Below are 27,715 nucleotides of genomic sequence, written 5' to 3'. Positions count from 1 at the left end.
TCAGTCAGGCAGTGATCGTGGCCGCGCCAAGGGGTGTCTCTTCCGGGGGTTCCGCACAAAGTAGTAAAACGAGGAAGGAGAGAAAAAAAAAAACGGTTCCAGTCACACCAGCACCCACACAAGGCACGACCACCACCCATCATCACCCACAGGATTGGAGCATTTGGTAGGATTTGGGGCATAAATTGGGCGGAAAAAAGTTTCGTGGGAAAAAACCCCGTAAATCTGTGAAAAGAAAAATCTGATTTCCCGTAGGAAGAAAAGGAATAATAGAGTGAGTGCATCCCACTCTTTCACACGCGTTCCCCACATACACCCACGTGAGAATAATTCGCCAGTGAGTGTGTGTGTGAAAATCGTCCCAAATAATGGATCTATAAGCAGCGAAAATCGAAAGAAAATCGACCGATTCTCGATTCTGCAGCAGCACCTGCAAAGTATGCAACTGTGATAGCACACTGGGTGTTGGGGCAAGTGTAGTAGGATTAGTGCGATCAATCAAATTACAGTGGGTGAACGTGTGCAAATTTATCAAAGAAAAGCGATAATTTTCGACCCCGAAATCGACCGAAAATCGAGAACCCACAGCAGGAGGAGGCATCGGCCGACCATCGAGCGAACGAGTGAACAGAGCTCTCTTCTTACATCATAGGATACGCGAAAGCACACGAAATTAGGTGAGCTTTTCCCTTTTTGGCGAGGGGGATTTTCCTCGTTCTTTTCCTTCTCTTCCTCGTGTTCCGGCTGTTGCCTACCATCGTGGGGAGGAAGTAAGAGAAGTCTGCGGCATGCTGAGATCCTGACCAGGCCTGCAAAATGTTTCCAACCCAGCGTACACATGGAGCAAACCAAAATGTCAGTTCACTGCTAGCATTTGACTGTAAGCCTACTGTGTCCGTTCAACCACTGCCGCCTGACTCGTGCCGGTCGGCTGCTGGAGAATGAGAGACGTGAAAAAATGAGCTACACTCACTCAATTCGTGTCGTATGACTGACTCGTAAAATCCTCTCTAAACACTATTTTGACTATTTTTCAACAATTGAATTGTTCTAGACTGTGCAAAACACTTAAAACAACCATAACTTATATTCAAAATTACATTTTCACGCATAAATACCAACTTTTTGTGTAAAAACTTGTTTCTTTATGTGTGTGCGTGCAACGTCGAATGAGCGTTGGTCGACTACTGCCTCGCATTGCAGCTGCTCAGTGAGCTAGGGCACTCACGACTGAGTCGGGTTTGTTTATGTCACGGTTTTGCGGTTTAGTGAATGGATCTAAAAAATTCGAGTCAGCGTCACCGATTTTCGAGTCAGGACCCCTGACATTTTCAGCTCTGATCCTGACAGAGTTGTGCGAGAGAACGAGTGCATGAGAGAATAATTTGCAGGATCTCACACGCGAGAACGAGAGTTACATTTTATGATGAATATGAGCAAACAGAATAACACGTTTGGATTATTTTTTTAAACCTACACACTTAGATTTTTTACCGTACTCGGTAATTTTTTTACCGAAATCTCAACAGCCGAGCGCTCGATAGCCAGCCCGGTAAAAAATTAGATTTACTGAGTGCTCAGTAAACTTGATTTTGTCAGCTCCAGTTAATCTGTATCGAGGAGCTCGGTAAAATTTTAACGGGCACTCAGTTTAATTACAGAACAATTACCGAGCTTACAGTAATTCCTTTTCCCCTTTTTGTTCATATGGATTTTGAAGGTTAGAATAACAAAAAAAAACATTTATTCGCAATAAAATTAACGAATATTCCACAAATTTAAAAGCACGCATGTTCCAGAGATCCAAAATAATAGTTTTGAAGTTAGTCCGGAACCAAGTTCTTAATAAACATTACTTTTTAACAGAATCATATCGTCTTAAGAATATCTCTGCATTTTATCTTGCCTGAAAGAAAGTTTCTATTCAATCAGAACATCAATTTGTTTCTAAATGAAAATTACCTTACCTCTATAATAATAGCAAAAAAATTTCATAAATATGTTGTTTTTATAACTATTAAGCAAATTTTCATCACACCGATCTTTTTTAACCGTTTTCTAAGCGTCAGCAAAACACATTAAATGACAACTAAGTTTCGACAGTAGAGCTCAGTAATATTTGCTGAGTTCCCAGTAAAAGTCACCAAAATTTATCGAGCAATCAGTACTTCAATTATCGAGCTGTTAAAAATAACCGAACACATGAGTTTACTGAGTTAATCAGCAGAATGAAATACCGTAGTTTGGTAATTTATGCTGAACTTCAGTAATTATTTTACTGTAGCATGGTAATTTTGACAAAAACTACTGATAGCTCAGTAAAATATGACTTTTACTGAGCAATCTCAGTAAAAAAATTACCGAGTAGCGAATTCCTGATTTAGTGTGTAGATAGTAAAAAAAACAAATTGATCAATTCAAACAGATCAATTCCTAAAAATTCTAATTCAAGCTAAGTATCCTAAAAAATATATAGGGGAAATATACCCATTTTAATCACTCTAAGCCATTCGACCGATTCTCATCACTTTTGCCTTTTTCCGCTATTAAATCAAAATTTTCAGATGTATTAACAATGGAGAGTTGCTTGCTCATTTTTATTTGAGCTATTTATTACTTTGGAACAGTCAAAAACACATTATGGAAGCTGTAATTCATGGTCAAAGTGATAATAGGCCGATGGTAGAAGTAGGCTGAGAAAGGGTATAGTTCCCCTAAGGTGTAATCAATGATATCTGTAAATGACACATTCGGCGTCACGAATATGTCCTCTTTTTTCGAAATATGTCTGGTATAATATCAATCCCTTTCTAAATCTTAAATTCTACAAGAAGTGGCTGCGGAAAACTAATTTTAAGTTTAACTTTTCATTTGCCACATCGATTTGCCATGACGTTGTAACGGTGTGAGAAATAGCTAAACTTCGATCCTTTTTGGTTCAAAAAAATCAATGTTTACGAATTCGAAAATATAGAGTTACCTGATATTGTGTCCCAGATCACGAATCCGAGGTCCGTTTTTGATATCTCGTGACAAAGGGGCTGAATTTTGAGTACGCCATTTAATCGGGCGTCCAATTTTACATCAATGTCCCTTCGACACCAAATTTCCACCTTTTCAGGCTGTTACCACTTAGGACATTTTTAATCCAGCTGCGTTTGATGATTGGACCAAAGAAAAAAAAAACAAATAAATAGTTAAAATGTACAGCCTGTCAGCCAAAACGCGTCATTTTTGTCGCTGGAGAATGTGTCAGATGAATATTTATAATAAAAATTAAGCTGATTTTTGGTTGCACTTCTACACGGTATTTAGGATCTCTAAAGCAAAATTTTACATATCCAGTCCGAATTGGTCCGTGGGTTTAAAGTTATGGCACTAGCAATACGGTTTTTGATAAGTTACATATCTGTGATCTATTTTTTTTTGTATTTTATCAGCAGTGAAGTAATTTTTCTTTCATGTTTTTTATAACTAGGAAATACTTTAACCGTAACCAAATCCGTAAATAAAATGTGGACGAAATTGAAAAAAGGTTTTTTTTTGTTTTTTGGTTATTTTGTAGTTTTTTTATTCAGTAGATTTACTCGATTCTTTAAGCACCCGCAAACTCTGGTGCTTTACACAAGTAATGCTTAAACAACGAAATAAATTAAATGAAAAACAATGCTTCGAAATCGAATTGTTAACATTTTCGGGAAAATGAGACTTTCTTTAAAAATCAAGTTTCTTGAGAATCTTTAAGCTTTGGAATTGTTTGCGATGAATATTCATCAAAAATTCTAATAATAATAAAAATTTTCCGACATTATATCGTTGAAATTATGCCGTTTACAGGACGTGCAGATGAACAAACTAAAGCATTTTTGAAGTGAATAATTCGTAAACTGATCGAGAAACGGCTTAATTTTCTACTGAAATTAATGATCTATTGCAAACAAACTCGAGAAATGATCATTTCGATGCATCTGGCTGCTTTTTGCTGTAGTGCACTTCAGTTAAACTTCTCAGCAATATGATATTCCGTGCATTTGTAAAATTTGTGGAATCCTACAAGATTGTTCAAGTTTGCTCACGAATAATTGATTGCCGAGCTTTCCAGGGAGCAAACACAAGATGATCACCAAATTACAGTCCCGACTCGATTATCCGATAATCTGATTTTTCTTTGTCTTATTTTGGGCAGTTGAGTTTAAAAATGCTTATTTTAATCCAATGTAGCGGCGATGGCTATTGAAAATATTTGTTTTGTAATGTGAATAAGTGTGCATTCAACTAAAATTAACATTTTTTGTTCAGAGTTTTCAGTCACAGCTTCAGCGAAAACAGAAATAAAATAAAATAGAAGTTTCTCTAAACACGAAGGACACATCAATAGAATTGAAGTGAGTACCCGATGAGCGCTGAGTGGCCAGTAGGCAAGAGAAGGAAGCAAAAATCGAAAAAGCGACTAACCGCTTCAAAATAGAAAATCAATGAAAATTTCTGCCCTTTTTCCCTGTTCCATTTGACAGCGCCAGGAGAGTAGGCCACGCACGACCGGACAGCCCGCTGTGACGCCGATGTGAGTGTCGTCGCCTACTGTCACCCTAGTGTTGGTGCCGTCATCCTGCTACTGTCATGAAAAGCGTCCGTCGTGTGAAAAAGCGGGATGAGAAGCGGAAGAAAGCGGCAAACAGACACACATGAGTTTTCCAGTTTTCTCGTGAATGGGCAGCTTACTCATTGAGAGTGAACGCATACGCGCACATACGTACAAATGGTGCACACATACACACACTCCTACACAAAAGCATGCGTGATTCAGGGGCCGAGGCGCACAAAGACAAGAGGAAAAATCTAGATCCTGCACGATGACGTTCTTGACGTTCTGTGTCGATTTGCTGAAGTGGAGCCTACTACGATTGGTCGAGCTGGATTCCGTGACGGAGCCCTAATCCGATTACTCGGGGACTGACATATCTGTCCGCACACGCAGTGGAGTCTTGTTTGCTAGAGGAGAAAGGTCCCGGCACAAGATTGAGCCCCACTTGGGTTGTCCTCTCTGTAACAATAGACATGTTTGTACATTTGCTTGATCCTAGCGGCACAATGGTCTAGGAATAAATATTTTTGCATAGCTTAGATTGATTAAATTGTGATTTTTCAGTGGATTTTCTCTACAAAAAAAAAGATATTTTCATGATTTTTTTTTATGAACATAAGTTTCAACAATTTTCTTCAAATGTTAAGCAGGCGACGTTCCCACATATGTACATCAAACCTTCTCAGCGGAAGCTGTCAACTTGATGTCGAGCTCTGACAGTTAGAAGGAGGCGAATCAACATTCGTGCAAAACATTCGCTAATGTGGGACTGCCGGCAATCCACATTTGACTCGTATGTGTTTCGTAGAAAGGCTCTGCTCTTACAGGGTTGGTTTGGAAAACCTCGACCATAGATTAACGGACAAGTTTTAGTAGAATTATAAATTCTTTTATTTTTTTAACATTTTGAAAATTTGATTTCAATTAACTGGATGAATTAATTGGATGAAAATTAAAGATTTTTAAACATTTTTAAACTGTTCTTCTTCCACTGAAAAATCATAAAATAAATCTGGAGTTTTTTTTTTGAAAAGGTCCAAAAAACCAAATTTCCAGTTTTTTGCCCCCGCCTTGAGTCAGGGGTATTAAAAACACCCAAAAAGCAAAAACTGAAAAATTGGTTTATTGGACCTTTTAAAAAAAAAACTCCAGAAATAATGATTTGATGTCATTTTGATAACACGAAACAAAGGCCATTGCTTCGACTGTGAGAAAAAGTGACGGTAAAATGACACTCGTTCCTCCTTTCACCGTTTTAATGATTATGACGAATCAGCGAGATAAAAAGGCTCAGATATCGAAAGTGTGAACCAAAAAAAAAAACGACGACTACGACGTCTCGGCGGTAGTCAATGAATGTTCGTAGAAATCCTTTTGCCCTCCTACTGAGGGTTGGTTGGGCACTGTGAGAAAAAATCACCGATTTTCAAATGTTCTAAATTAAACTATTCTGCAACATCACATCATTCTATTCTAATTAAAATTATTTGATAGAAAAAAAACTGATTAAATTTGTTTTTATTTTATTTTGTATAATACCAAATTTCCCACAGTATCACAACTTGCCGTCAAGCTGACTGATATTGATTGCGTACAGAGCCTTTCCTCCCACCACTGGGTGGAAGAGGGTAGTAGCAAAATGTCAGATTGGAATGGGTGTGGGTGCCACCGCTTAAGAAGAGAGGCAACCAAGAACGGTGGGACGGAGGTGAACGTTAATCTCCGTTATCGAGTGATTGGGCAAAATCAGTGAATTATTGGGTTTAAACGAAATTGACGGAGCGAGTTTTTTTTTTATCTGCTGAAGCAAATCGAGCGTGGGACGAAGCGAGTTGTTTACAGTTTTTGGGGACTGAATTTAATGCAATTATTTCAATTGGGTCAATTTGTTGAATGACATTTAAATAGGAAAATGTAATTATGTCTGTTTACAGAAAACTCAAATAAATTACACAAAAAAGCGGATGTATTTAATTTCTTCATTTTTAATGTTTTAAAGACTGACGTAGTTTTCTTTTTCGACTTAAAATTTATCTGTCAAAATTTTTTATACTGGCGTTCCCAAAATCGTAAACATGCGTTTATAAAACGCATTTATAAACGAACAAAGTGTTCAAATTGCAAGGTACGTTTTTAAAAAAAATCTTTACACCAAATCATGAAAAAACAGGAGTAGTAAAAAAAACTTCTCCAATATTTGTTTTTCAAAGCAACGAATTAATCCAGCCCGTGTTCAGCAAAGCCTAACTACCACTATTTGTCCGTAACAAACGTCCCGGAACTGCTTTCTGGCTCCCGACAGAGGAAGTAGATTCAAGCCCCAAAATTATACACGGCTCAGTGAACACGTGCGAGTACATAAGAACCGACCCCGATTCAGGCCAGGCAGGATCGATTTCCGATCCAAAACAGAACCATTCCGGTGAGGTTTTTTTCTCGCTTCCGAGAAAAGGTGGATAGATGCCGAGTATGTTCCGATGTTGTTCGAATGCACTATTTATCCAGCCGAGTAGAGTAGCAAACACATTACACTGATGGGAAATTTCCGATTCATGGAATAGTGTCTTCCAATACATGAACGTATATTTTTGAAATTTTGACCACTTTACAGAACAGTGTCCGCCCAATAACGACGACTTGAGTTCGTCGCGAAATACGCTAATCGTAATGCTTTTTATTACTCGACCAGCTAGCAAAATAAAAAATGGAGAAAAAATGGGAACTTTGGAGAATAAAACGGCAAACACGGAAAAGCATAACAAGGGAACAGCGTTTTTTTTTTTGCTTCATCTTCTTCTTTAGAAAACAACCTATAAATACGTCGCTGCGAATGCTGTTCCAGGCGGACATTTTCCTTGCTTGTGTGAGTGTTTGTGTGCAAACATGTACGCTGGTACTTCTTTTCCATTGAGTGAAAAATACGGGGTTTTCACTCTGAGTAACATTGGAGACCCAGAAGCTCTATGTGTAGCAAAAGTGCAGGAGCAAAGTTCGTACAGGAACCAGCTAGGACAAATATAGACGGGACTCGGAGACTGGCATCGCTGAATAGCGCCGACTGTGGCTCCCGCGAGACGTGACCCCGTTAGTTCTGTCCCGGTTGGAGGTGAGATCGTCGCCGTAAATGTGGCTGAATTGAGCAATGTTACAAGTTGATACTTGGTAGGATTTATGTTTTTTGAGAGCGGATAAATAATCGAAATGAAATGAATTATATTATTTTGAAGAGTTTTCAAAAACTCGGCGATTCTCCACGCAACATAAAAAGATTTGTTTTGTATGAAAATTGACCATGGGGGATTCTGAGATTTAAAACAAAACGTCCACGTGGTTTATGGATGGTCCCATAATAGAATTATGGAGAACAGCATTCACGCATTTCTAAATTTTATTTAAAATGATCAATGTTTGGATACATATTTATATTGAATTTTTTGTGAATGCTGAATTTCGAACGATTTTTTTTTATTTAAGAGCAATTCCATGTCAAATAGGGAATCGGTTGTACCCGACCCTCTCCGATTTCAATGAAACTTTGTAGACTATCCAGGTGACTATACTGCACTGAAAAAATGTCATGTTTTTAATTATGAGCGAGCAAGGAGGTCTAAAACTGCATCTACCAGCTTTGAAGTGCAGGGCGCTGTTGATTAACCGGCATCTCAGAGAGATCGAATCCATTCCTTTTTATAAATCCTTTATTGTCCAAGCCAATCCTAACCCAGCAAATCTTCCTTCGCAATTTCCTTGCCTCAAATATATTTGTGTGCAATTTCCTCAACTCCCTCCAATGATCCAGCAAAACCCCTCTGCCGATCTTCTTCATCGCTTAGCTGTCGAACAACAAACTCCAGTCCCAAAAGTTGAACGAGAAAACCCGACTGTTAACTGGCAGCAGATCTGGCAGAACATCTCAATGCGGCAGCTATCATCACACCAGCGTAGCATGCTGTACTTACTTGTGAACGGCAAGATTGAGCATCGGAAGCTGATGCTAACTATGCGGAGAGCTGACGGTGAGAATTGCCTGCAGTGTGGAGCAGCAGTCGAAACATTGAAGCACAAATTTAGCGAATGTCGGCGGGTTGCTGACGCCTGGCTGCTTGTACAGAACCGCATCACAACTATCCTGCGGGGGCGAGCTTCACCCTCCTTTGACGAATTCATGACACCTTCGCTAGAAGGAATTGGAAAAACAAGGAGGAAACGTGCACTAAAAGTCTTTATCGAGTTTGTAATGTTTGCATCAAACGCTCGAGATGCAATAGACCTCCAATCGCTGGAGTTTCACCTGGACTGTGTGTAACCACTGTCGCGCCCGGAGGTCCCGGGGCCCCCCTGACCACAAGCTACACGAAGAGTGGAACAGGGACCACCCTCCGGCTCCTCCGGGGCGCCTGGTAGTACACATCGACACATCACCGAAGAACCCACGGTGGCGCTCGGGAGACCCGGGGCCCCCCTAACCACAAGCTATACGGAGAGTGGAATAGGGACAACCCTCCGGGCTCCCGAGACCCCTGGAAGAGGACGCACAAGGGGTGACCCCCCGTTCCCTTGGATGAACGAAGAACGCAGAAGAACAACCACCGAGGGACCAATGGAAGGCCAGCAAAACGTCGAAGCAAATCTCACTAGTATTTACAAATTTAGGTTATCCAATTATTAAGTTTATGTTTTAAGCAAGTCAAATAAACAACATTTAAAAAAAAAAAAAAAAAAGCAATGTAATTAGCTTATATCTGTAAGCCGATACATCCAATTGAAATGTGGTCAAAGACAAAGACTTATGGGAAATTGGACGAGCTTTTCGGTAAAAATATGTACGAGACTGAAAAATCAAGTCTGTCATATAAAAATTGCCAAAAACCATCAAAAAACCTATTTTTTCAACATTTTTATTTTTAAAACCGCTGTAACTTCACAAGAATTGGACTTAGGACAATGGTCAATATGGAGACTTTTATGTAAAATTGACTGAAGAATTGATTCCCACTATCGATTTTTGCAAATTTTGATGTTTAGAGCACTTTTGAAAAAAAAAATCAGTTTCAGTAAATGATTTTTGTATTTTTTTAGGTGAGTTGCTCCATCCTGCATTTTTCGTGAGTCTTTTTGATACATCTTAGGCTATTCTCACAAAAATTTTAAATGAAAAAAATCGTGGGCTCACCTTAAAATTTGACTTTTAAAGTGTTTTTTTGTTTCAGTGTATTCTTTTCGGAAAGCCCGTCAAATTTCCTACAAGTTTGTCTTTGACCACTTTTTGATACGAAGCAATGGCTTCGAGATACAGCAATACTTAAATTACGAAATACCAAAATATTGAAACCACTTACGCCCTTCTCAAATGTCATTATCGAGTGTAACTGGCTCCATATACACAAAAATGGCTTATATAAGCGTAGGAAAACATGTCTACAAAGTTTCATTGAAATCGGAGAGGGTCGAGACAAAAGAACCTAAAAAAATCCTGTTTTGGGCTGGAATTGCTCTTTAGTTTTATCGGTTATCCAAAGGTTTGTAAGAGACTAAATCGGATAATCGAATCCTTACCATTTTTTTTTTGTTTATTTTTCACTTTTAACATCTGCTGACACATTTAAGTCATATTTGAATGGTTGATGGTCTATAAAATTACCAAATGCATTATCTCATCGCCATCTTGGATTTAAAAATTCTAATCCACTTTGGAGTGAAATGTTTCCAAGGCCTTCAGAAAATCGAGTCTTGACTGTGTTCAACAGTTGCTAGTTCAGAGTTTTCATTAAGGATCGAACATAAACCACGTACATAAAAATTGAAAATCAGAAATCTGATTTTTCGGGCATTTGCGAAGGAGGGGGGAGGAAGCAAAAACATTAAATGCAATGGCCTAATCGAGATCGAATAACTCTTAAATTTTCTAAGTCACGGTTCGAAAACTATTAAAAATGTAGGAAAAAATCCTCAAGACAAAAAAAAACAGGAGTCAAAGAAACAATATTGATTTTGCCTTTTTCAATCAAAATTTTCCGTAACAATGCATACCACTGAGAAAAACAATATAATAACAAAGGTAAACAATCAAAAGCTCATCCATTCACACGGATTGCAAACACGGAAAATCCCAACCCAAGCAGAAAAATTCAATCTAATCCTCTGTAACCACACAGAACACTGACTGCTCTGCTTCCGAGTCTGGCCGTAACAAAATTACATAATGAAATTTCATCCAGAACGATTTGCTGCTACTGCTGGGCTCTGCTCTGTTTTTAGCTCTCTTGCGACGCGATGTGGGTTCTTCTTCGACCGGGCGCGCGCTTTCGCATGAAAATATCGATTTTCGCGTTGCTCCTCCACACCACGAAAAGCTCCTTGCTTCCTCTCTGGCACCAGCCGAGATGTCGTTCTGTGTGTGTGTTTGTGTGTCATTTGTGGGAAAAAAAACTCGAAAATAAAACACCATCCGATTATGGTGGCCATTCATTATGCAGAAGCATCTTTGTCATAATTCGTCCTCTCGCACACGTGCTTGTGACATAGATTGATATTCAAGACATTGCTCAAACTTGGCACAAGCACAGACTACGAGACATTTGACAGTTAGTTCAACCCTTAGCCCTGAGTCCGCCCCTGTTGCAACTCCCATTAAACGGGCACCATTCGCAGGAAATAGCTCATAAAATATGGAAAAGACTGGGACGAAATCCCATCATTCGCCAGAAAACACAAATTTCGTGGTGCGTGACCGTCCCGGCACCAACCTGCCTCCTCCGCATCGGAGCACCCCACAAAAACTTCCTTCCGGTGGCGTGGGTGTGGAAATGGGCAAAGGGAACAGCGAGGGGGGAGGGCAGCAAATGGCGTGAAGGAAACATTGGTTTCCTTTTTAAAACTTGCGAAACTTGTGAATATATGGTTTTTGGAGTTATTACGGAACATATTCAGAGGAACGTGACGGCCGTTGCATGACCTTGGCACGTGACGGAAGAGATCCAAAAAATTGTGTTGCTTTGCCATAGAGTCATTGGATAAAAAAATTAAAAAAGAAGATTTATCAGTTATAGTATTCACGAAAAATAATTCATATAATAACACAACTCGAAATTTTCAAAATTGATGTCTTTAAACGCTTAAGTTTTGTTAAGGTATGAAAGATTTGGGCTCGCTGAATACGCTCTGATCTACAGAATTGAATTAACATAAAATTGAAAATGTTGGGTATACATAAATCTATACAAACATCTAAAGCAACCATGCGCACCCCCTTATTTTTGGGACCCTCACAGATAAATCGATGTCTTTGTGCTCTCTTATGCTAATTAGATAGACAAACCAGCAAGCTTAGTACAAGAGAGCACACACGCAGAAAAATGTTTTGTAGATATAGACAGCAATTCCATTTGAAAAGAGCCTAAACTGAGAAAAAAAAGTTCGTGATTAAAATGTGCAACTTTTGGTACCCTAACATGTATAGGTCATCGCTGAAATTTTTAAGTTATCGCAGTTTTAGTGAAAAAAGTGTATTTTTTGCCGATTTCGTCATTTTTCTGTTTTTGCGCGTGGCGTGTCGATAAACTCAGTATTTTTTTTTTTTTTAAATCATATCTCGGAAACGTACGGTTCGACATCGCACATATTTGATATGTTACGTGAAATTTTTCGAGGAATCCGAAAAAAATATTTTCAGACATAGGCTCTTTGGTCCAGACACGGTCAAAACACCATTTTAAGTTTTCGTACCACTTTTTCAAATGTTAAGCTAGATTTTTGAAACTTCTTACTATTTTTCCCAAATAGCCAAACTAATCACCTTTTTTGCGTATAAGACGCTAAGATCGGATGAAATGACGTGGAGATATGATTTTTTGAAAAAAGTGGTTTTAGCGAAAAATGACGAAAATTGCCATTTTTCTAACCACCCTAGCACGATGTCGGTCACCAAACAAAAAATACGAGTCTAATTATTTTGGCAAAGGAACCCCCAGAAAAATTTTGAGCCCGATGGGAGAACTATTTTTTTCGGTTTGGGCTCTTTTCAAATGGAATTGCTGTAGATGTAAATACGCCTTATTTTTCTGCGTGTAGAGGCATCGGAATATGGGTGCGTAGGGTGTAATGACAAAATCAATTTTGATTGATTTTGATATTTTATTTAGCCAAAAAAAATCACTGCGTCCTCAAAACTGGTCTAAAACTTTTTTTATTTTTTTATTTTTATCCAGACTATAGAGGAGCTCTACCCCGCCTACTAAGCGGTCGTGTCTGATTGATACTGGATAGCTGGAGTGTTCCTTGAAATGTACTAGAAACAATTACACCAACCAGTAGAGCAGCTTTTTGTGAACATTTCATTTGACTTAAAAAAAAAATATTCGTATTTCTTTACCAACAATTTTACAATCTTGTGTTCTTCATTTTCATTCGCTTCTCGTTCTGGTTTCGCCAGCCATTGATTAGAATAGGTAAACGTCAAGTGATTTCGTGCGTTTTTTTGTATATCGCTTGCTATTTAATTACTTGTTTTGGTATTATTTTCAAGCGAGTGGCTAAACCGTTTTCAAAAGTTAGTTGGAAGGAATTTCATATATCAGTAACAACTTTTCAAAAGGACGAAACCCTCAGATGTAATTTACATCATGTAAACAAACTGAGTTTTCGTCAGAATCGTGTAAAGCGAACAAAACCGGTAATAAAACACCCTCCAACATCTCAAAATTCCGAAACAACTTTGTTTTACAAGCAAAAAACAAAAGGGCTAAACAATAACATCAATCAAAACAAACCAAATTGAGTATCCGCCCTTGTGTTTTCATCCAATCACGTGGGGCGAATGTATTGTTTTCTGCAAGTTCCGACCTATATTTAAACACTAAATGTTCGTTCTAATTTAGTGAATTTCAACCAGACAATCGTCAAAATTGATCAAAATGTATGTTTCTGATGTCTCTGACCACAATTCCACAACAAACACATATTTGTATGATCCCAAATACATAACTGTTTAATTTCAATTACTGTAGTATCGGATCTGGTCTGGTATCACAATCTAGACATGAAGGTCAATAATTCACCGGTTCTTGGGACATCCGGGGATTCTGGGTCGAGCAGTTGCAGGACAAAAAGTAAGCGTATAGGGAAGTTTAGGAGGAATGCCGTACAAAATCATCGCCTCTGTAACCATTGAAGCTATGCAAAGGTTGAGAAGGCAGGATGGCGTCGCGGGGTGGCTTAGACGTCAGCTAACACGCCAAGGAACGTCACTTCAATATAGACCACGTCGTCAAACAAACGTGTTACCTACGGTGTATCAACGAGTCTTGGCCTGAATCGGACTCCTTCTAAAGACCAATTTTTTATCACTGAGGTCGCAAATGTCACTGTATTATCACTGACTGCAACGTTTCACAATGATAAAATAGTTTTTTAACCAAATTGTTCTCTAAAAACACGAAAAATGAGCAAAACACAAAAGGGCGAATCTGTTGTTTATTTATTTATTTATTTGGGTGGGTGGCGATACGGTGGAGCGAAAATGTAGGCACGCTCTTCAAAACAGCGTAATTTTTTTTTCTCATTTTTAATAGCAAAAATACCTTAATTAATTCCAAATTGTTCTCTATGGTGAAATTATTGTTATTTTCTATTACGTTTTGACAAAATTGATGGTTGATGTATCGAAATTTTACAAAATTTTGAATGTTGATTTTCCCGAAACGGCAGGATTGTAGGTTTCGCCCTTTTGAAATGTTGTTAGTAATATGGTCAATTCTATCAAAAGTTTTAAGATTTTTAAGAAAAAATTGGGGTCAAATGACTACCCGACCGTTAGGAAACATTAATTTTGAAAGCTAACCAATGTGAATGATGACATTTGTTTTGCAGTTTTAATTCAAACTCAAACTTTACACCAAAGGTCATTTTAATGAGAAAAGCCTACCCCTCTCGGTACACCACAATTCCCACACGCATACGCCACAATCAATTAGTAAAATGGAAATCACTTTGCGCCAAGGCGGGGCGGGTGGGGACCTGAGCAACCTTTTCACAATTTCCCATGAATATTAATCCGGAAGGCAAACGAGGTGACACATGCACACGGAAAATGGGGAAGGAAAACAGATCCCTCGCAAACACGCACACCCACACACACACACACACACTTGCAAAAACACACATATTTGCTCAACAACAACTGCTGTTTATTTGAACTTTGGGCATGTTTGACGAAGGTAGGCAATCTGTCAAAATGGATTAGTTTTTAACAAAAATCGAGTACTTTTATGGCATTTTTATGTTTTTTTAACTTCTAGTTTTTGCATGACAGTTTCGCCCGAAGGTAGGCAAACCGATCAAGCATTTTTTTAGAGGTGTTGAGGAAATTGATTTTCTTGGCACCCGTAAACTAAGCTCCCCCCGAGCGCAAAGAGGCTTATTTGCATATCATCATCAAGATGCCGTCGCCTTTTGCCTCGTTTTGCGTTTGCTTGCTCAATTCTGTGGAAATATTTATAGAAAGGATAAATAATTGACGCCACCATTATTGGAGATGCTGCTGCTACTGCTTGAATGCCATGTGCCGCCCGACATGGCGACGGCTGTCTGGCAACACTGCACTCCGACAATAACTGCTGGCACGTGTCTGCACTGTAGAAATCCGATTTGCTAGATTATCTGGATGGTTGGATTTAATTTTGTTTGCGAAGTGTTTTCCGCGCTGTTTAAAAGTTGGAAAGTTTTGAAAAAGTCTCGTTTGTTCAAAAAACCGGTAAAACAAATCGTTCATTATTTAAGAATCTTCTCAAGTAAAAATAAATAATTCATTACCGTTCGCCAAGTCCCAGGCGCAGCTTAAATATTTAAAACTTGTTTGAAGTGATGCTACCTTCTTCTCTGGACCCCCTGGAGGCAAACGATCCGTCGAGAAGAAAGGTGAACGGATCATTTAAAATTCATTACGGAATAATGCAACCCATAAAAAATGGGCCGAACGGGCCAAGACGACTAGCACGCGATGATGAAGTGGCGAGATTCATCGACGGCCTGGTCTAAAGGATTCTTCTCGGAAGCGACTGTCCTGCGTTGAAGAGCCTGTAAGTAGGAGGCGAATATTTGCTCAGAATTCGGTTGATAACAGAAATATGTCAACTCAATATTTATGTTCCAGGACTCTTGCAATTCAATGAGAGAATTTTAGAAAAATAGATACACTCTTTAAAATTTTGTGTTTTTACGCTTAGGTCAACACAATTTTTTGTTTAAATTTTGGTTCTTCTCCTTTAAATTTTTCAAAGAAAATTAAAGGGATTTTTTTGCGAGAATATACAGTCCAGACTCGATTATCCGAAAGCCTCGGAAAAATTTCACTTCGGATAATCGAATCACGAAAAAAAATGTTTTTTCGCTGTCCTATTTTTGATGGTCGAGCTTAAGTATGACCCCTAAACTACGCTAAAGTGATTAACATTTTTTTAATCCAAGACGGCGGCCAATATGGCGGTGACGAAGTATTGAAAAAATGCATTTTATTATTTAATGACGATCAACTATTCAAATAAGCCTGAAATGGGGTCGCAAAACTCGAATTTAATCGATGTTTAAAAACAAGAAAAAGAAAAAAACGAAAAAAAAAAAATTTTGTTTGCGATTCAATTGTCCGAAGTCCCATACAAAACTTCGGATAATCGAACTTCGGATAATCGAGGCTTCGGATAATCGAGGCTGGACTGTACATTTTTAATTAAATAAAAACATGCACAATCGATTGTAAACTATTTAAAATGCATTATACACTAAAATCCCGAAGATTTAACACCAACTGTTGTCAAACGAACGGGGTCACTTTTTAGCTTGAAACCCCTTTTACACGGAGTTCACATACACTACCAAACGTTTGTACACTCACGCCGTGTAAAAAGTGACAGTTCGTCTCTTTTTAGTTTGATTTTGACCAACCAACGGAGTACAAACAAAAAAAAAGTGTCAAACGATACCGGAATTTCTTCAAATTTCTCATTCGTCGAGAAATGAGCCTTCTCCTAAATTCGTATATTTTCTTCTTTTTATGCAAAGATGTTAAAGTCATTTCTTACAATCAAATATGATTTTGGATTTTGTTTGTCCGATTTCGTCTCTCCAATGCAAGATCTCTAGTCTCCACTGCCAACCAACCGAGAAATAATTGGTTGAAAACAGAGTAGGAAAAATAAGGAGAAAAAGCCATAGTTTCAACTGTTCTCTGGCAGATAAGGGAAAATTTATTTTCAAATTCGCTGTTTGCAAAAGGAACCACTTTCAGCTATAGCAAAGGTTTCGCGATTTTTCGCCTTCTTCTCCTTCTCAAGAATGTTGTAGAACACGTGGATGGAAGGTTGAGCCCCAAAGACTTTGCTGATTGCTTTATTTTAATTTCGAATTTTCTGATGAGAAACGCTGCTCTGTATCTCTTCTGCGGGGTAGGTTATTGAAAGGGATTTCGTCGTAAGTCTTTATTCTTACAGAAAAAGGATTTTATTACGGAAAGAAAATAATTTTGAACCAATTTTGGAAAGAATTTTCGCGTGGCAAAATTGTGGAAACAAAACAATTTGCAACTCAAGAATCAAGTACGATATATTTCCACCAAAACGTCGTTTGGCCGGAAATTGACTCGTTAGCTCAAAATCATTTCCGGAACCATTCGGAGAGGGTGATGTGTGGTGGTGTGACTTGACGTTTCCCTTACAATTACGTCAACCCGTCAATAGGGACCTGTCGGTCGGTACACTAGACAGGCATCGCGAATGTCTCATCCATTGAGGGTTACTCCCATGTATTGAGAGATGCTTCGATTAAAGGGTGGATGAGGCAATTTTTGATTTAATCAACGTACTCTTCAAAAAAGTACCAACTCTGGCCAGATCCCATCACAAAGAACTCTTTTGCAAGTTTGATCGCCCACGAATAGCTCAACGGGATAACGAGCGAATTTACCACCCCCTCCTCTCTACCTGGATATGTCGGTGTCGGAGGTTCGGTACATAAACCCAGAAACAACACTTCACACATCCATCGAGCCCAGCGCAAAGGTTGCACGCGACGACGACGACCTTCCCCGGGATTCGACGAGCCGTGTAGTGTGTTGTTCAACCGCCCCCTTCATGTATTATTCAATTTCTGGATACATCATCGTGTGGCGGTGGCGCCACAAACTTGGGCCTGGAGTGTCAGGAAATCCATTAGTCTCTCTCTTTTGCCTTGCGAGGGCGCTTTTCTCACACGGTGATTGTTATGGTTTTCCGTGAGACGAGCTTATTTTGAGTCGGGGTTACCGAAAATTTAAACTGTAGGCAACCCCAACGAACGTCACATGACTCCGACGTGGCCGACTTCGCCACTACACCCAAGCCATGTCACGTCGTCTAATTAAACCGGTGACGGTCGGGGGAAAGGTTAAACCGTTAGTCTAGTAGTACTTGCTACTAGGTTGGCCGTTGTACGTCCTTCCCCGAAGGTTGACGGTTGCGTTGGTGTCCCTTATGTCCATAAAACATCACTCTACAGTAAAACATCGCTGGTTTGAAAGTTTCTGTTGTCATACTTCTTGTTAATTTGACAAAATTCAAAGTGAGATTAGCAGACTTTAGCGGCATTTTTTTTTAATTGTCCAACCACCGGAGTTTGACTGTAGTGCCAGAAGCCCAATACCAGCAGCAGCGGACCGGGAGCGTTAATTGTTGTCCGCCACACGGTCCTCTCGAATGGAATGGTGGTGGCGCCCGGAAGTCAACACAGACGTTATATGGGAGGAAATGGGTTGTAGCAGCCGGACAAAGAAAATATGGATTCCGGTAATTGTTGATTGCTCTCGGGGATCAATTGTGATTGATTGGACGACTTAATTGTCGATTTAAGTTGGTCGAACATTATTTCAGTTTTACAGACAGCAACTCAGAACTGAGTCATTTGGAGGGTGACGCATGGTTGTTTTTTCTTCAAAAGAGAACTGCCATGCGTCTCCACGAACATGAAAATAAAACGCCTGAAGAGTATGCAACCGGGCATCACGATTTTAAATCAAAACGGAGTTGAAATGATTTGGTACAGGGTGATCCATAGCAAATGCGATATTTGCTAAATTTAACTGATTTCTTGAATAGAAAAGAAAACAAACAACGAAAATTTTGTTTGGACCTTTGACTTAAAAATAAGTTTGAAGTGGTTATTTTATTGTATACACCGAATATTTTGCTTAATCTAAGTGCAATTTAGAACTACCACAAGTGGTTAAACATTGATTTTACCATGATATCGCATAATGATGAATTGTCAATTGCCTTTTTTTTGTTTAAAAATACAAACAAGGGTCTAAAAAAGTAGAGCAATTCTCTACAAAATCGGTCATTTTTTTCAATTTTTTTTTGTGCCTTCGGTATGCCTAAAGTAGCCATTTTGCATCATTAGTTACGTTACGATATCGACGTTAGAAAATTGTGGGTTGTGTGGGTGAGACTTGGAAAACATCAATTTTCATGTTTTTAAACTTTTGCATGGCAATATCTCAGCAACTAAGGGTCTTATCAATAAAGTTCAAAAAAGCAAAATATGGAGAATTTTTTCAGCTATTCAAAAATATTTTTTCCAAAAGTGGGCAAACATGTGCACTAATTTTAAAAAATGAACATCTGCGACATAACTCGGTCAAAGATTATTTGCACAACCTGGAAATTTCTGAATTGGCATTTGATGTCCTCTAAAACACATAAAAAAAAAATAAAATAAAAATAGTGTTTTTTTGCAAATCAAGTTTTAGTGACACAAAGTTAAATAAAAAATCACAAAAAAATAATTTACCATGTTTCCAGATTCCAGAGATTTTTTTAAAAAAAAAAGTGTCCACGTGATTTGTGGACAGTCCCTAAGGGGTTACATACATATAAATTGGCAAAATTGTCAAGGGTTGGTATGAGCACACACTAAAACTCTTTTTAAATTTGATTTCAGTGCATTAAAATAAACATTTACAACTGTTACCAACATAAATTTTAAGACAATTGATTGCATCATTGCCGATATACAGCTATTTGAAGTTAGCAGTTACAAAATACGGATACCACGATATCTCAACACTGCTTTGGCCAAATTGGCTCAAAATTTTGGTGGAGACTCATTTAACCGGTTCTGTGTGCATGTCGAAGGCTGATTTTCATAAAGTTTATTTATAAAAAAGATAAAAATATTTTTGTTTTTTTTTTTTCCTAAAAACTAAATTTTAAAATCGGGCTTCGTCATGCATACGGGATATGTCTTGAGAGTTCTCACTCCAAATTTCAGCCAATTCGGTCCATTCGGATATCGTGACACCCATAAATCAACTCGGTGTTTAGAGAAAAACGCTCACTAAGTTTGACAGTTCGCTTTGCGAACCTCAATCGTCTTCTACTCACTTTAATCATGAAATAGCTTTATGGAACTTCCAGGCGTGATTGGAAATCCTCTTTTGAAAGGATTTAACAAATACTAGGAAATATGAAATTTTAAGATTTTTTACATGTCTGGAGTTTTTTTTGAAAAGGTCCTATAAACCAAATTTTCCTTTTTTGCTTTTTGGGTGTTTTTGAATACCCCTGACTCAAGGCGGTTCTAAAAACACCCAAAAAGCAAAAATTGAAAATTTGGTTTATAGGACCTTTTCAAAAAAAACTCCAGATGTATCTATGAAATTAGAGAGAGAATGAAGAAATTTTCAATATGTTATGCTTTTGACTGGTACTCAAAAGTGAGAAGACTTTATTCCTTTTTTGTATCGCGCAAAGCTTAGACTGGTATCTCCCCTATGCCAACAATTTGACCCCAAAAAAGTAAGACAAATCCATCCATAATCCTTTTCCGGCGATGGATTCTAGTCCCGAATTCAACACTAATAAAAAAAGAGAAAAAAAAACAAATTCCCCATGCAATCAACAACACAGAAAGAAATACACGCGGGGGAAAGGTTGCAAGTTAAACTTTTGCCCAACTGACCGGAACAGAATACCAGATGAGAAGGATATTCAAAGCATGGCAAAAGTTATTTTCCAGGAGGATAAAAAAGTTTGTGATCTTAAGCAATGTTTTCCTACTACAAGTTTTGTTTCATGTCAAATGTGTTTTTTTTTTCTTCGGGAATATAGATCGTTTGTTAAAGACTTGGAACAACTCACACAATGTAAGATTTTTTCTAGCAATAATTAGCTATTCAGAAGCTAAACAGAGCTTTCCACTCAAGAGGCCACTCGACTACGACTCAAAAGAGCATCCAGGTAGAAATGCCAACGCTTAGTCTGTCGAGCATTGCTTCTGGCAACAACTTTTAAATTCTATTTCCACGAACATCCACTTGTACGCTACACACCCAGCTCTTGACGCAGAAGAAGAAAGGCGAGTTTTAGAAGACTTTAGTGAAACTCAAGAGAAAGATTCTAACTTTGATTGAAGTCAATTGACTAGAAATATTATTTTTAAATTAAAATGATCAACGCAAATAAAAAAAACAAAATGTTCCCTTTTAGTGTTTAATCCATCAAACTGGAAAAAATGCTGATGTCTGCTATCTACAAGTTCAGCGGAAAGGAAATCCTCTTTTCACGCCCCTTGAACACGCAGGAAAGATTTGTTTCCTTAAATTGCACGCAGTTGCTGTTCTGTTTTCCGCGAGATGGCACGCGCGTGGTGCCAACGTAAATTTCCATGTGTTCGAGACATTTCTCTTTATTTTTGTATAACGTTTGCGTCACGATATTTATAAAACTTTAGAGAAACAGCAAAAGATTTTTTTATGGATGACCCAATTTCTACACAAGAATATCCGACATCGATTCAGAGTAATAGGTCTCGTTTTCTTCCCATTTCTACGGAGCTTTTTGCTTCCTTCACCCGTCATCTAATGACATTTATCCTTTTAATGAAATCATCCTTTGCTGTGTACGATTACGCGAGATGGGCTGCCATTGCCGGTTATGACGCCTTCCCATGGAAAAGAAAGCTAGAGAGCGAGCGTGCCTCTTGATGACTCGTTGAGCATATTGATTTATGTGATATTTATGATTATTGCTGTGCATTGTGCGCGCTCCCATTATCGGGTGTAATCTGGAGAGTCCTCTCCAAGCCGTCAGATGTCGTTATGTGGCACTAGAAAATCATCGACGTTTTCTCCTATTCTCTCTTCCCCAGCAAGCCCCAGTAGATCAGCACGATGAAGCGAACACGCCGCGGCCGTTACTGGCACATGGGCATCGTGTTCCTGATCTACTCCAGCTTCCACGCGTACTCGGCCACGATTGGCGGAAACGGCGGTGAAGACCTTGGCGATGACTCCGGCGATCTGGCCTCGGACCTGCCCCCGAACGTATCGCCCAATCCGCTGCTATACTCGACCACGGGCACCACGGACGGCAGCGAGGAGGAGGGCAGCTCGACACCGGAGACGGCCACCGCCAGGATCCACCACGGCCATCCGACGTGGCGACCACTCCGCGAGAACTGTACCCCACCAGCGATCGAGCAGTTCCCGCGGCCACTGATGGGACCGTACATAAGGAGGCATGGTGGCCTCGTGCTGCACGTGCTCGTGGCCATGTTCACCTTCCTCGGGTTGGCCATCGTGTGCGACGACTACTTCGTGTCCAGTTTAGATAGAATCTGTGAAGGTAAGGAGGATAAGATCTGAGTTTGCTTTCAGCAGATATTCATTAATATGTCTCTTTTTAGAATTGAAGCTCTCGCCGGATGTGGCCGGTGCCACGTTCATGGCTGCCGGCAGTTCAGCGCCCGAGCTGGCCACCGTCGTGATCGGTGTGTTCTTCGCCAAGGACGACATCGGCATCAGCGGTGTGATCGGTTCGGCTGTGTTCAACATCATGTTTGTCATTTCCGTTTGCGCGCTCTGCTCCGGAACCGTTTCCCAGCTGAACTGGTGGCCGCTGGTGCGGGATTGTACCTTCTACTCCATCTCGATCCTGGTGATGCTGATCGTGATCTTCAACGACGTCATCTCCTGGATCGAATCGCTCGTCATGCTTATGTTCTACGTTCTGTACTGCGTCGCACTGCACTTCAACAGTCCGCTCGAAAAGTGGGCCCACACCTGGAATCTTCCCATCAAACTTCCAACCAAGGAGGAACAATCGGCAATGGTCACGTACAAGAATCTTCCAGACACTACGTACACCCAGGGACAGCAACCGGGCGCGGAACAACAGCAGCCACCACAACCTGTGGAACAACCTCCGGTAGATCAAGGTTACGCCGATCCCAACTCTGGATGGGATCCCAACGCGGCCTGGGGTGAACAACAGGCGGCTCCCGCGGTCAACAACAGCTACGCCCAGCCCTCTTACAACCCCAACGACGCCTGGGGAACAGAGGGACAGCAGAACTACGGATACGAGGACCAGTACGGCCAGGATGCAGCGAAATCCCAGCAAGTCGCTCAAGCTCCCCAACAACAGCAGCAGACGGCGGCCGTCACGACCGGAGCGGTTCAACCGGCCGGCGGCGACGACTACTACAAACCCAGGGAACCTCGACCGCAGGACTCGAAGAACCCGCTGGAGAAGCCAGTGGACGGAGGCATCTTTGCGCAGATCTCGTGGGCCGTTGTCTACCCGATCCACTACACCGCTCGGCTCACGATGCCCGACTGTAAAACGGAGAAGTATAAGAACTGGTATCCCTTCACCTTTGTCGTGTCCATGATCTGGATCTCATTTTACTCCTACTTCATGGTGTGGATGATAACGATTATTGGCTCGACCCTCGGCATCCCTGATACTGTCATGGGACTAACGTTCGTAGCTGCCGGTGTATCCGTCCCGGACGCTCTTAGCTCTATTGCAGTGATTAAGGAAGGTTACGGCGACATGGCCGTTTCCAACGCCGTCGGTTCCAATGTCTTCGACATTCTCATCTGTCTCGGTTTGCCGTGGTTCATCCAGACGGCAATCATCAAACCGGGCTCGCATGTTAATGTCATCAGCAAGGGCCTGACCTACTCCACCCTGTCGTTATTGTCCACCGTGTTTTTCCTTCTGTTCGCGACCCACATGAACGGCTGGAAGCTGGACAAACGTCTCGGTATCATCCTGATGGTGTGGTACCTGCTCTTCATTACCGTTGCCTCGCTGTACGAGCTCAACTTCTTCGGCCAGCTGAACCCACCCGAATGTCCCAGTAAGTGTACCATCAAACTTGTTTTCTTACTACATCCAAAAGCAAGTCCTCTGACACCCAATGCAACTCTCTTGATTCTCTCGATTTCCATCGTTTCTTCTGCTCCACTTTCAGTGCAGAGGATTGTGTTGCTGTTTGAACATTCATGCTCAAACTCAATCCTATCCAACGAATCATCGCTGCGGTAAACTTTACGCAGTAGGCCTGGCCGCTTTAACCCACCACCAGTCGCATACGTGTAAATTTAAATGCAATTTGATATAAATTTGCAAAAAATTATACGTAAAGAAACATGATTTTAAGTGTGATTCAACCTGATTCAACTTGATCTTTTCCCGGATCTCTTCCTTCTTGTTTATACGGTTTGACGTTTGCGGGGAGAGTCAAAAAAAAATTCGCCGTCGTGCTAACTTGTCGTACGTGCATTTTGGGCCAAATTGAGTTAAGAACGCCATTTTTGTCAATCCTGAAATATTGAACGAAATTCGAAAAAATTCCGTGCTTTTTTGTCACTTTACATATGAAAGTAGTTTCAATCTTGTCGTGCTATCTTGTCACTCCCTAAAAATTGATCCCTTTGGCGACAACTGGCCAAAGGGATTTCAGGTCAGAACGACACACGTATAAGTTATTTGTAAATATAACTCGGGACACCAGCAACCAACTTCAACCAAACTTCGGCACAATGCAAAGAATGGTCAGCCAAACAGAACGTGCTTGTTATTGTTTACATTGCGTGCTTTCGTTTTTGTTTCCAACATTAAAACGCGTTTTTCTCGGAACGTCGAAATGGCGGGTGCGACAAGATAGCACGACGACGACGATTTGTCAATTTATAGATGAATGTACACTGTATACGCTTATGCAATAACTATTCTCTTTTTGGGTTATTGTTATATGGTCAACGTAATTTATACATTTATATTATTTGTCATCGATTGTCACAATCGTATCGTAATTCGATGTCAGAGGATCTGTTAAACTGTTTGAAGAAAATTTGATTAAAAAAAATAATAACTCTTACTTTTTTACTTCCATTCCAGGCATCTACTAAATACCAGACCTCCGTTCAAGCAACCCCGTTCGGTTCCAGCTCTACACACGCCTCATCATACGTCAATTTTAGTCTCCCCCTCTCTAAACTATCCTTGGCACAACCACACCTGTCTACCCTTTTGTTTACCAACACAAGCACATCCAATGCCAGTTCTTAGCGTTAAAACTGTTACGGATCGCATAACCCCAGACGGATATACTAATTAAGTCCCTAAGTTTTCCCGATTCTGTTTTTCTAGGACAATAAGAAGAAGAAGAGCATATTGAACATTCATTCTGTCTAAGTGTGAGTGACTGTGTATCGCCAGATCTATCATCGTGACCCACGGTAGGTCCGTTAACCTATTAACGTCAACCAACGGTTCTTTCCATACGATTTTACTTTAACCGTTAGTTAGTTTCTATATATTTACATTTTACCATACAAATCAAACTGAACTGATTGCTTCCCTCGTTTAGTTATACCGTATAGTATGTTTAAAGTTATGTTTAAGTACCTCGTTTCAAGTATAGTCACACACAAACATACACAAACTCTCACACTTGTTGCTCGAAGTTCACTGAATCTCACAAACACTTGTAGTGACAAGTTTAGTATAAAATACTGTTAATTAGTTTTGTAGCTTTCGAAAAAGGTTATTTTTCATTCTTTGGTGCCAATAACCGATTGCTATAAAAATCACATGTCTGGCAGGTGGCAGAATTATAGCAATCAGCCATTATGGCACCACGCGTAGCGTCTTCACTAATACAAACACAACTTTACAAGCAAGCGCAGCAGCGGCTGTGCCCTACTAACACAATCCCACACATCATTACACAAACAGTTGCGTTTGTTGTAAAGGCACATTTTTTGCGTTGTATCTTTTTTTTAGGTTAAAATCAAAGATGATTACTTTTGGTTATTTTTTCACCAAATTGCTCTCTATGACCTGTAAATACACCGCGCGTATAACTGATCTATGTAAAAGTATGTAAAATATTAACCTTTCGAGTCTCCGCTAAACTTTTCCTCCTATCTGTTGTAATTGAGACTACTAATAGCTCAAACCACTATCAAAAGTAGAGTTTTACTCGGTAATATCGAGAGGTGAGAGCTTTGCTAGAACTGACAATATTGTTTCACTCGAATAGATTTCATTTTATCTATGTAAGCTTAGCCAGTAACTATATACTGTCAAACTTAAATCTATTAAGCCGATAGATCTTGACGACTTAGCTTCACCACCGTAAATGTAATCTGTTATGTTTGTTTGAACTTATTTCAAGTTACAAGACATGTTCTTTCTATCTTCATTAGATATTAGCAAAAGTAAAGTTTCACCACAAGAAAAGCAAACAAAAAACAATTTGCAAAACCCAAAACAGCGAATATTAAGTAAAACGGGCAGATGAATTTTACATAAGGAAATCATATATACATAGATATTAATATATTTACCAAATTGCGATCAAAAAGACGGTATCGAGAGAGTACATTAAGTGAGTTAGTCCTAACCCTATAGATCGTTAACATTCCTCTCTGACGTAAGCTGAGAAAAACAAAAAACTGAACTTATTTACCTTACTTAAAGTTATCCTTAAATAATCCCCAACCACACCGTATATGAATGTCAACGTTATATTTACAACCAAGTTATTCTAACTAAACACAATCGATTGTTTCATTTGTGCATCCTATTACTTCCGACCAATGAAGCAACTTTTACGACTAGTCACGAATCTAAGTTTAATTAAGGCTTTAGCGAATTCTTCCCAACTCGCGGACCACCTGGTTTTCCCCCCTCTCCAAGCATTATTCAACTTCCGCCGACAAACTCAAATGGACTCGAAAAGGACTTCATCGCATGGCGCGTTTCAAACACGAAATCGATAAGCAAAATAAATCACCCCCCAAAGAGCAACGCAAAAATGGATAATAACCCTCACAGCACCAGCATTTGATGGATTGTTTGTATGTTTTTGTCCCATCATCGATTAAGAAATTGTTATTTAAAAAACGTGCAAGTCGGAAACACGTGACTAAGTTTCAAGCATTGTACTAAATTTAAGACTGTATATATAAAGCAGAAACAGCAGATTTAAATTAAAGTAAAATCATTAGATGAACGCAAAAAGGAGGAATCAAGCGATATTTTATATACAGATATGATAATTGCACCGCCAAATAGAAGAAAACTAAAAACAACACTCACAATGAATGGAAATCTGTTAGATGTCGCCACTCGATCGCAGGCAAAACAAATGCGCCTAACAGTATGCAAAACAAAAAACTCACATGAAATCCCCTGACAATAGACGTTTACTGGGCACACCTATTGAAAAATTTACTACAACATGTTTTACCCTTGAACAAACTACACTCACACGTAGCGTAAAGATTAAAAATTCTTAGTTGATGCTGAATAAAGTTTTAACAAAATCTAACAACAACAAAAACAAAAACTTTAAAATAGTAGCAACCGGAGCAGCACCAACCAGTCCTGACGCGATTCCTCTAAGTATTATTACAAGTAAATATAAATATATAGCTCTACATATGAATAATTGTCAATTTGGAGTTTTCAAAAAACCCTGAATTAAAAAAAAGAAGAAAGACACAAACAAAATCAAAGGTACTAAGCCGAACCTGAGTAGCCAAACAGCGGAAGACGACGAAGCAGGAAAATAACAACAAAAATGAAAACAAAAAATCATTCGATTGGGAGACGAAAACGTTAAATGTTACTTTTCGTTTTATGTAGTGTGTAAAACAAACATCACGAAAATATATCTAACCTGTCACCGCAGTGTACTCATTTGCGAAAAAAATAACAATGCAAAACAACACAACAGCATAGATATGTGATTGCACAACAGAACACAAACCGAATCCGAGAGAAATCAAACCCAAACACATGCGTG

General features: G+C 39.5%; 1 protein-coding gene across 1 annotated transcript; it reads left to right on the top strand.

Moving 5' to 3' along the window:
• On the top strand, positions 1-26,802 carry LOC120424237 (probable sodium/potassium/calcium exchanger CG1090). Its single transcript, XM_039588300.2, has 4 exons — positions 1-677; positions 21,758-22,233; positions 22,295-23,755; positions 24,799-26,802. Exons 2-4 carry the CDS (start codon positions 21,780-21,782, stop codon positions 24,807-24,809), a joined length of 1,926 nt encoding a protein of 641 aa, XP_039444234.1. The 5' UTR covers positions 1-677; positions 21,758-21,779; the 3' UTR covers positions 24,810-26,802.
• Positions 26,803-27,715: the final 913 nt, after the last annotated feature.

This window comes from Culex pipiens, chromosome 1 (genome assembly GCF_016801865.2).
Source record: "Culex pipiens pallens isolate TS chromosome 1, TS_CPP_V2, whole genome shotgun sequence".
Taxonomy (NCBI): Eukaryota; Metazoa; Arthropoda; class Insecta; order Diptera; family Culicidae; genus Culex; species Culex pipiens.
Note: the sequence above shows the minus strand (reverse complement) of the source record. Positions and strands in the feature narration are given on the sequence as shown.

Excerpts from the sequence above, each read along its gene's own strand:
- LOC120424237 (XM_039588300.2), top strand. The coding sequence starts at position 21,780 with ATGAAGCGAACACGCCGCGGCCGTTACTGGCACATGGGCATCGTGTTC. Across the intron at positions 22,234-22,294 it reads TTTAGATAGAATCTGTGAAG|AATTGAAGCTCTCGCCGGAT; the intron begins GTAAGGAGGATA and ends GTCTCTTTTTAG.